This window comes from Piliocolobus tephrosceles, chromosome 1 (assembly GCF_002776525.5).
Source record: "Piliocolobus tephrosceles isolate RC106 chromosome 1, ASM277652v3, whole genome shotgun sequence".
NCBI lineage: Eukaryota > Metazoa > Chordata > Mammalia > Primates > Cercopithecidae > Piliocolobus > Piliocolobus tephrosceles.
Window position 1 is genome coordinate 3762835 of NC_045434.1, and position 11346 is coordinate 3774180.

Genomic DNA, 11346 nt, shown 5'->3' on the forward strand with positions numbered 1-11346 from the left:
AGGTAAAGACAAAAAATAACAATGAAACAACAACAACAAAAAAAGAAAAATAATAACTATATTTACAGGGCATTTATTGTATATTAGGCATTGTAAGTAATTAGAGATGACTTAAAGTATACGGGAAAATGTATGTAGATTATATGCAAATATGAGGGCATTTTATTTCAAGGGACTTGGGCCTGTGGATACCAAGGGATAACTGAGCATAAGTGGCTTGTCCACAGTTACCAGATTATTGATTAGTGATCAATATCTTCCCGCATTCATGCAGTGCTGCCTCTGAAAACATGGTTGAATAGCCTATGGATTTTTTTTTTTTTTTTAATTCGAGAGGGAGTCTCACTCTGTCACCTAGGCTAGAGTGCAGTGGCGCAATCGCACAGCAACCTCCACCCGCCTCACCTCGGCTTCAAGTGATTCTCCTGCCTCAGCCTCCTGAGTACCTGGGACCACAGGCGTGCACCACCACGCCTGGCTAATTTTTGTATTTTTAGACGAGATAGGGTTTCACCATGTTGGCCAGGCTGGTCTTGAACTCCTGACCTCAGGTGATCTGCCTGCCTCGGCCTCCCGAAGTGCTGGGATTACAGGTGTGAGCCACCGTGCCCGGCAGAATTTTTTAACAATTTTTTTTTTTTCTTTTTTTTTTTTCTTTTCAGGCGGAGTCTTGCTCTGTCGCCTGGACTGGAGTGCAGTGGCCGAATCTCAGCTCACTGCAAGCTCCACCTCCCGGGTTTACGTCATTCTCCTGCCTCAGCCTCCCGAGTAGCTGAGACTACAGGCGCCCGCCACCTCACCCAGCTAGTTTTTGTATTTTTAGTAGAGACGGGGTTTCACCGTGTTAGCCAGGATGGCCTCGATCTCCTGACCTCGTGATCCACCCGTCTCGGCCTCCCAAAGTGCTGGGATTACAGGCTTGAGCCACCGCGCCCGGCCATTAACAATTATTTGGTTACAACTAATTTGGATAATGTAGACTGTATGCAGCTTTGATTTGTGCCACTAAGAGTGGGCAAACTGTCTTCCTTTTTGTGAATCAGTTAAAAATTTTCCCTCAACATGTGTTTGACAGTGTCATTCACTGCTAAGTTAAGGCATCTGTAACCCACACGGCCTCTGCATCATAACTTTCCTAGTGACAGCCACAAGAAAAGGTGGGCATGGGAGGGAAAATGTTCTTGTGAATTGAACTGGAGCAAGCTCCATTTTTCTTTAGAAATAAAGATGTAGATCAAAATAATATTTTCTTCTTTGCTATTTCTGTGCCTTCCATGGTACATCAAAATAAGGACCAGAAATGGCCACAATCTTGTTGACTACTGGTGTCTTCCCCCCAGTATTTCTTTAAGCATTTCTTAAACATCTAGCTTGTGTTTTGTTATATTTAATAGATTTTCTGAAAGTAATTGTACAGATTAAAACCAGGAATAACTTCATTTTCCTAGAAAGGGAGAATTTCTCCAGAGAATAAATCCTGAGGATTTAGTTAGATGCTGTGGGTATTCTTGTATTTTAAATAATATTTTAATGAGAGCAGCTCATTGACTTTCAAATGGATTGTTTACATTAATAGTAATACTGCAATTATTTTTCTATTGCATCAGTCTGCCAAACAAGCTCCATGTGCATATTTAAATTCAAAACTAATTATACTTAAAAATTTAAACCCTGCATACTTTCCCAAAAATGTTTAGGGCAGTTAAAAACAACTCTTTTGGAAGATGACTCACATTTTAAGAAATGGGAGAATACGGTCAAATGATGAATGCATTTAAAAAATAATTTGCATGGCCGGGCGCGGTGGCTCAAGCCTGTAATCCCAGCACTTTGGGAGGCCGAGACGGGCGGATCACGAGGTCAGGAGATCGAGACCATCCTGGATAACACGGTGAAACCCCGTCTCTACTAAAAAAATACAAAAAAACTAGCCGGGCGAGGTGGCGGACGCCTGTAGTCCCAGCTACTCAGGAGGCTGAGGCAGGAGAATGGCGTGAACCCGGGAGGCGGAGCTTGCAGTGAGCTGAGATCCGGCCACTGCACTCCAGCCTGGGCGACAGAGCGAGACTCTGTCTCAGAAAAAAAAAAATAATAATAATAATTTGCAAAGTGATAAAATCCTTTCGTTTTAAGTAAGTCAGTAAGTAGTTGCTGCTTTTTAAATGGGCTAGTGATAAGGTTGAGGTTTTTGTTAAGGGAAGTTTATTTATCATTAAACTCTATACTTACTACTACAAGTAAACTCTTTGCAAGTACATTAAACACTAGGTTTTATAATTCTTTGCCACACTGCCAATAAATTCTGTTCACATTTTAAGTATGACAAGTTCACTACATGTAACATGTAAGAATGCTATCCTGGCAGTAAACGTACGGCCAGAATAAACTGGCAAGTTTTCATTCCATACAAGCGGGGGAAAAAAATGACTACAACTTAAAACTTTATTTACTTGATTGAGAGCTTATTGCACATGAAATCTTTTGTGTGGTTGATCTTAATTAACTTTATTCACATTGACTTTTTTATGCTCAAGATTGTTCAATTGCTGCTGTTGCCGTTGTGTTTTCTTTCAGGATCCAGGTGGGTACCTTCATATAATATCTTCTTTTTAATTTCTTCTCTGGCAATTCTTTCCCGGATTCTTTGCTTTGCATAATTATACCTACAATGAAACCTTGGAAGAAAAGAATATGAATAAATTGTTAATATAAGTCCTATAGAAATTAATTTATGAAATTCTCTATAAATCACACAGAACTTAAATACTTATAGATGACTACCCTGAGACTGAAAAATATGAATGTTCTAATTTATAGTGCTATTTTGGGGCAGTTTTGGTGTCAGAGTACTATCAACACATTCTTTTTTATTAGGAAAGAAAAGGATGTCTACATAACAATTTGTAAAGTGATAAAATCCATTACTTTTAAGTCTTCTGATAGCATTGGTTATTATAAGAAACTAGTATTTGCTCTCATTATTAACAGGATAATAATGCTATGTCTACATAAAATTATTTCTATCACCTTAAATAGTTCACTGCAGAAATTCATGTATAAATGGAACCATATAGTATTTACATTATCGTACTCTTAGGTCTGGCAAATATTTGAGGCTCATCTATGTTTTCATTCATCAGTGGTTATAAACACATTCTTAAAGTAGCATTTTCAGATATGAATAAGCAGGGATGAAATAAGTATTAGGGTAAGGGAAATGGTTGAGGCTTTCCTAAGTGAAGTGTAAAAACCACAGCTTTCTTTTTAATGGAATATCTAATAGGCATTTATGTGTTCAAGCATTTTAAGACAGATTTCCATGAAAATGTCCTTAAAAGTCAAGATTCTTCATTGAGGGTGAGTATCTCACAATGGGAGATTGCTCTGAAAAAAACGTGCTTTTTGAATTAGATAACCTATTATGAATACTTAGCAAACATACCAGCATCCCAAAGTCACCAAGATAAACCCTCCTACTCCAACATCACATGATCTTTTAATTCTGCCTGTCAAAAATAAGCATAACAGTCAATTAGAATATAATTGCCTGTTATACATTACTCCATCTAGAAAAAAAATCTTTCATCACATAGAGAAATGCTTTTTTTAGTACATAGAGAAATAAACACAGATACTCACTAGTGAACAAAAAATGTCCAAAGCCAGCCACAACAGATCCTAATGAACCATACAATATTGAATCCCGGGCGCAAGGAGTATTTTCAACATCTAAAAATCCTAGGAGCTTAAAGGCCTAGAATGAAAAAAAGAACCTAGATTGAGTAAGAAAGTGTTTCATTTTGGGGTGGTTTGGCAAAAATGACAACACCATTTATTTTGTTGTAGTTAAGGGTTTAAACTAGAATATGTGCCATGTGACAACCTAAATCAGCTTGTATTGTCTTTGTCCAGCTTTGGTGTGCAGTCTGAATCTTTAAATCTGAAAGCCTTGAAAATTGGACCAGAACACCCTTAAGCAATAGGGTAACTTTTATGCCTATCACTGAAATTGAAAGCAGCATAGTTTGCTTCAATAATTCCAATAATTTGGGAAGCAGAAACAGAAAAATTTGAGTCATGTTTGCTTATGTAGTGCCGTTTAAAAACCTTTCATATTTTATTAACTAGGTTAACATCAACTGTGGTTGTAAGAGTAAATGTTTCATGTTAAGATAAACATGGACAATATATTAAACTCTAGTCTCTTTTCTTGCCTGTGAAGTGAGGCTGCACTTGATTATATTTGATTCTTTGTTCCTAATACATGGTAACGATAGCTAGGTGTGGTGAAAAAAACCCGCGGATCCAAAAGTGAGCGGGATTTTTATCTCAGATCTGCCGCTAACTTTTGTATTCTATAGGCTACTTTTATCTCCATGGTCTCAATCTATAACATGAACGGGTTGGGTTAGATGACTGAAGTTCCTTCAAGTGCTAAAATGACTTCGTTTTCTACAGTCTTCATTGGATTTATGTATTTCTTTTTCCCAATATGTTTAACCGGATGTCTGTCACTCTAGGGCGGCAAGACAGACATTTGGAAGAACAGCCACACTGTTGAACTGGCATTTCTGTCAACACACAAGTTTAGAAAAGTCATTGTAACTGTTTTCTAAAACTTGATTCAGTGTGTACCAGATTTTCAGTAAGGCTGCTTTTAAAAGGAACCACTGTCCATTTAAAGGTTTCATAGTTATGTTCAACGGGTTAGTATTTGGGGCAGGACATTAAAACTAGAAGAGGATTCTATAGGATGAGGTGATACCTAGAAGGTAATATATTGTAAGGCAAAAGAGGTTAGAAGAAATGGGGAAAGGACAGTAAAAGGCAAGTCAGATTAAAGGTTGAAACATGAAGATATATATTCTCAATTGTATGTCTGCCTATGTTAGCTTCTTTGGCTCAAGCATCTGTTGGAAGAGACAAAATGTGATTTGGTTCATAATAAAGCAAAAATTATTTACTCTTGGATCATTCTATTCCATTTTTTCCCTCTCCCTGTCTGGCCCCCTGCTCCCAACTGCATGCCTAACACAGGATTGTTTCAAAGCTTTGCAGTACAGTTCTTCACATCACCAAGAGGTTGGGGAATTTCATTTAGCAAAAAGACTTTTCTCCTATCAGCATGAAAGCTCAGGACATACATGATCATGCAGGTAGTGTTATGCAAATGGGGAATGCTGGACTGACCGCTCCAGTCCAGGACTACCCCTAAACTAGCCTATTTCCCCAAGGATGGGATGCTGGGGCCAGAGGGTTAGTACCAGTTTTATCTGTAGTCTTAGGTGCAAAGATGCGAGTGTGAGACCAGCTTCTACCACAGGGTAGAACTGAGTATTTTCTAGTCCCACTCTCAGATTCTGATTTAGATTCATTGGAATCTGTTTAGAAAACTCCAGGTGGTTTTTCCTGATGACTATCAGACTGGGGAAACACTGCTTTAGGAAATTTTAATTTTTTTAACAAAAGTAAATTTGCAAACTATAGGAAAATAGCTCAGCTGGCTTTAAAGGCATAAATAGAAGCTACACATCCTATTTAAAATAGTGCCTTCTGAAACAAACCCAATCCCCAAGAAAACTCTGGTCTAAAATAATAGTGGTTGATCTCATAATTAAGAGCTGCTGTTTGTGGGGGTGGGTGGGTAATAGTGCCAGGCTCTCTACATGTTTTGTAATTCTCCAGCCTCTCTGAGATTACCTCTGAAACAGGCTCGAGGACTTAAGAGGCTAATAGTAAGAGTTGGCAGGAGTGGAGGTAGAAGTCAGTTTCACCCCAAAGCCTATGACATTTCCATTGTGCCAAACCACATCATTAAGAAATAACCAAGGCTGAAGGGTTCCGTGGGCAGCTTTCCAGTTGTCACATGTCTAAGAAGTAATACGATTCAGTACATAAATCCCTGCAATTTCTATCAAAATGGGAAGATATGCAACGACTTGAGCCTGTATACCTTTACAGTCAAGTACACTGAACTATAAAATGCTCAGAAGTGCAGATGAATAAAGGATCCCGGGCATAACTCCCTTTGAAGTATTCTATTTATATATGGAAATATTCTGTTCATAATATACATACCTTCAACATTTCTATTCCTTAAGTAGCCTGCAAACTTAAGATTTAACTCTTTGCCACTAACATGGGAACCCTTAAAAATAAGGAAATGTTAGACATTTTTAAAGCTTAAATTTAGAAAAGTAGCTTTACCAGCTCACCCTGATGGATCTAGGAAAGCTCAAGAGTTTCCAAGCCAGAATGTCAATAAAGTATAGAAACAGATCTGATCAAATTAGAGCCAGTTGATGTTCCACCACTAAATCTGCTTCAGTGCCCGTATTTGTCTTTCCTCTGGTTGCAAAGGATGAATTGCAAAGGAAGACTGTCTAACACTAGTCTTCCCACTTGGGCACTTGATTTCCCTCTCGTGTACTCAAGGGCTTGGCTTCTGTAGCTACCCCTTTCATTTGCACTGTTAGTTTTTTTACTTGCAATAATTTACTATCAACCCTTTTGACCAGGCACAGTGACTCACGCTTGTAATCCCAGCACTTTGGGAGACCAAAGTGGGCAGATCACCTGAGGTCGGAAGTTTGAGACCAGCCTGGCCAACATGGCAAAACCCTGTCTCTACTAAAAGTACAAAAATTAGCCAGGCATGGTGGCACATGCCTGTAATCCCAGCTATTCGGGAGGCTGAGGCAGAATTGCATGAGCCCAGGAGGCGGAGGTTGCAGTGAGCCGAGATGGCACCACTGAACTCCAGCCTGGGCAACACAGCAAGACTTCATCTCAAAAAAACCCAAAAATCCTCTGTACACGCCTCTCCCCTCATCAGCCTCCTAAATTACCATCCTTTCGGGGCAAAAATTCCTGAGTTTAGGTGTGCTTTTCTACTTAAAACCTCCCATTCTCCCTTTAACTCACTTGAGTGAGGCATCTATCCACTGAACTTGACACCAGTCAAGACCTCTAAAAGACATCCACTGCAGTCTCTCTTAGTCTGCATCTCAGCATATGTGGCACAAATTATCATTTGTTTTTGAAACTTTTTTACTTTTACTTGGTTTTGAATACGTCTCCTGGTTTTCAATTTCATTGACATCTCTGTTGCTGCTGTTCCCTCCTGATGTTGAAGTGCCACTCTTACCTCCTTTGAAATCCAGTCTCTTCCTAGGTTTCTCAAGGCTTTCAATTAAATGCCATTATATGACTCCAGATTTCTCAATCAAACCCTAATCTCTCCCAAGCTTCAGCCTCATTCATCTGCTGAAGGACACTTTTATGTATAAAAAGCACCTTGAACCTAGTATTTGCAAAATATATTTTCACCTCCAAACCTGCTTCTTAATGGCACACTACTCAACCAATTTTCAGACCCAAAACCTAAGAGTCATCCTTGATTCCTTCATCAAATCCACGTTGAATATATTAACAAGTCTGGAAGGATCTACATTCTAAATACATCCTGAGCCAAACCACTGCCTACCAACTTCATTGCGAATACAGGTTGAGCATCCCAAATCTGAAACTGATAAGACACCAAAAGAAAATGTTTGGGTTTTTTTTGAAGTGGGAAGCTCAACCTGTCCTATCAAATTACCATCTATCAACAGTACCTTTTCAGATCTTGATTCTACTCACAAAAGTGTATCAGATGACTATAATAAATCCTCTGTAGCCTTCCATTATGCTCAGAATCCTTACCCTTGCTCCAAAGGGCCTGCATGATCCCGTGCTCTTTCATATCCCACTCTCGGCCACTAGTCCAGGCACAGTGGCCTTGCCATTCCTTTAACAAGCCGAGACGGTTATTACCGAACACATGCTGCCTTTCTCCTGATCTCTGCATCACTGGCTCGGTAGAAGTCTTGCTTATTGATTCCCCGAGTAGAATGTCAGCTCCTTAAAGGGATTTTTCCTGTCTTGATCAGTCTAGTACCTAGTTTAGAGCCTAATACTCAGTAGGTACTCTGTAAATATATTTTGAATGGGTGAATTGAGAATTTACCTGAATGTGAATTTACATGTACCAAATTTCACATTTTAAAGTTTCTTGAAGGACAAGCATGTGGCAGAGGACAGATTTTAGGGGCTAGTTCTATCAAGGTATGCCAGCTTGGTAACTCCCATTTTTACTTTAGGTTTGCTAATTCTTAAAATAATCCTTCTCCCTGGGTTGTGCTGTAATGATCACTGACAAATTCTTTTTAAAAAAATACCACAGGCTTCTTTTCTGACAGTACCTTGGGCTGTTAATTCGTCATAGCTTCTAATAATTTAATTAGCTTTTTGATGGGCTCTGATAGGTACTACTGTTTCATGAGCAATTTTTTGTTTTTTGGCCTCCCACCTCTGACCATGCTCAGTTTGAGGCTTATAACTATCTTTATTTCAACAACTACAGTATTGTTTTGCTACTTACTGATGGGCCAATTAAATAGGTCAATGTTGATCCTCCTTTAAGTTTTTTTTTTTTTTTTTTAATTTCCAATGGATTAAACCACCTTTATGACCTTTAAAAAAAAGCAGTTGTCTCCTACCAAAAGTCCCATTCAGGATTCCAGTGTTTATCACAAAACTGAATCTAGGATTTACTGTGTGTATGCAAGGATCTTTTTAAAAAAAAAAAAAAAAAAAAAAAACCACTAAGCTTATTCCAAATGGGCAGTGTATGGGAGAGTAAAAATAGATAAGGTACCAGTAGTACGTAAACTGACAAAACCTGTTGGCAAGTATGAAACCATATGATCTATTAACCATATGAAACCATATGATCTATTAACCATATGATCTGATGTCTTGGCCAAATTTAGCTGGAAGCCCACCAGAGAAGCAAGCAAGAGCAAGAAGTGAGCAAAATTTCCAAGCTGAGAGAGTATCTTAAAAGTATATATTAGGAGCCGTTTAGCACACAGTGGGTCTTCTATAAATACTTGCTCATGATTAGCCAATGTTACGATCTCCATAGTTTATATTAAAACTTTTTTCCTCTTGCATTATCCTTTTCTGAATACCTGTTCTGCCCTGAGAATATAAATTGGGTTCCCTGCTCTTAATAAGGAGCCCACGCAAGATCATTTACTGCCTTCCAATATTATCGATAAGTGTAACGACGTACAGGATGCCTGGGAAGATGGGGAAAAGTACCTAAGTCGGCTTTGGTGAAACACAGGAGCCCTTCCAGGGAGAGGCTTGGTTTAGCTTTACTATACCAAGAATTTGGGTTTTATCCTTAAAGAGATGGGATGGGCTACTACGACCGGATGTTAGGCAGAGGGATGAAAACTGTCCAGTTTACAGACTGGTAGGGGCCAGCGGATAACAGTGGAAGGTGGATTCAGGAGACAGTACAGGGACACCAGCTAGGGAGGCTACTGGTGATGGGGAAGAAATCTTAACCCTTCATCTCATCGTAGTACAATCAAGTCATCCCTCATCAATTACTTACTCCCGTGTTAAAAGTGATGAATACAACGTGTTCAAGACAAGGCACCTGTCCTCAAGGGAGCTTTAATCTCTACTATTAGCCTTTACTAGCAAATTACAGTGCAGTGCCCTTAGCAGAAAAATTTTCTCGCCAAAAGATTCAGTATTGTTAGCTGATTTCATAATCACTTGTAGTAAGTCATTAGTACTAATGGTCCCCTCCTCCCCCTAGTTTTGGTCAATTTTGTCCCGGCAACTTAATTTTAATCTAATTTTAATCTGTTGGGGGCCGGGGATAAGGACTAGGAAGTTAAGTTTCAAGCCCATGGGTGACAGAGAAGCCAGTGGCACGTGCTCCGGGCCTTGGCGCTCCGCGGAGACCGTCCCTACCGCCCCCCAGCGGCGCGCGCCCCGCCGACCCCCGGGTTACCTTCCTCTCCTTGGGCTCACTGGGCTCAGGCGCGGCAGCCATGAGGACGACTCCGCGGCTCCACCCGCCCTCACCGCCGGGGTCGCCGGAGCAGAAGCCTGGCCAGCCGCGCCCCTCCCCGCCCCGCCCCCTTGCGCCGCCGCCTCCCGCCCCGTCCCCACGCGCCGGCCGCCATTTTAGGGAACGTTCCTAATACTCCGCAGTGGCCGCACCGGGACGGGCTGGTGCCTGGGCTGTCATGTCCTTTGTTCCATCGAACGGGTCACACTTTCTTCCCAGCCCGGCACACAGCCTGCAGGGTCGGGAGCACGGAAGGAGAAGGGCTCGGGAAACAAACCGGCTCCCGGATTCCTGGCGGGGCGGGGGCGGAACCGAGCCAGACAGCTCCGCTTCCCGCCCCAGCCCCCTCCTCCGCCCCAACCGCCATTTCTAACCGTCTTCTCAGGCGCGCGTGCGCACGTGCACGAGCCCGGGGCGCGCGCTGAGGGGCGGGGCCGCGGCGGAGGGAGCGGGCGCGGCGCCGCTGCTTTGTCCCGCGGGGTGGGCCCCGCTGCGGGGGTCGGCTCAGCCCACAGCCTGCCCCAGCCCACCGACCCGGAAGGCGCTCCGCGCTGGCTCGGCGGCCCTCGTCCCCTAAGTGTCCTTTGTCCTTCCGGCCACGGGACAAGCCTTTGGTGCCGGGGCAGCCCCACTCCGCACCAGCACCCATTTAGTCCCCAGCGCCCGCCTCGCGCAAACGGGGCTCCCACGCCCACCCCACTTCCTCCCTTTTATAGTTTCATTACCAAGTGGCTCTAAAATAGCACCGCGCAGTTCGCCTAAAGGAGACTGGGGACAAAATGGAGGGAGCAGCTCGCTAATGAATTTGCGTCAGGACGTTGGTGTCCGCGGGGAGGGCGCGCGTGGGGTGAAGTCTTCCTGCGTCCCAGAAGAAAAATGCCTCTGCAACGTGCATTTTTGATGTGAAGTCGTGTTCCACCTTTCACTCTTCCCTACGACTGCGCCATAACGTGAAACAAAATACTGCATACTGGCGAGCTCAAATCGAGAACGCGTGCATGCAGGGTCGAGCCCATTTTTCAGTCATCAAAATAATACAATGCGATTTTTTCTAGTATTTATAATCTTTCCCCTTTAACCTTATGCCTCCTTTATGTACTTTTACATTTCACGTTCACGTTATATGTATTTCAAAGGGCACTCCTGGGAGACTGGACTTGTGGAGTATGTCATTGTGCAAAGTCATGCTGCTTCGAACGCTGCTGCTCGCTGGCACACAGCAAGCGCTCAGTGTTAACGATGTTGAATTCATAAGTACTGTTCATTGGGCGTATTCTTATTCCGTAAAGACCTTACTTGCATGCCCATTTAATACTTTTCTACGATCCCAGTAACGTACACGGTGTAGAATGTGTATGTGTCACAGTTAATTTTTTTAAAGTGAGGTTTTTGCGTGTTTGTGTGTGTGTGGGGCGGGGGTTAGGGGTTGT

The 11346-nt window shown here is 42.1% G+C and overlaps 1 protein-coding gene across 1 annotated transcript; it reads right to left on the reverse strand.

The window, feature by feature from the left end:
* Positions 1-2414: 2414 nt before the first annotated feature.
* On the reverse strand, positions 2415-10290 carry LOC111545209 (cytochrome c oxidase assembly protein COX20, mitochondrial). The gene is made up of 4 exons (XM_023216149.1): positions 9857-10290; positions 3640-3754; positions 3443-3506; positions 2415-2675 (listed from the first exon to the last, which is right to left on the reverse strand). The coding sequence occupies exons 1-4, from the start codon at positions 9896-9898 to the stop codon at positions 2540-2542; spliced, it is 357 nt and encodes a 118-aa protein (XP_023071917.1). The 5' UTR covers positions 9899-10290; the 3' UTR covers positions 2415-2539.
* Between the last annotated feature and the right edge of the window lie 1056 nt (positions 10291-11346).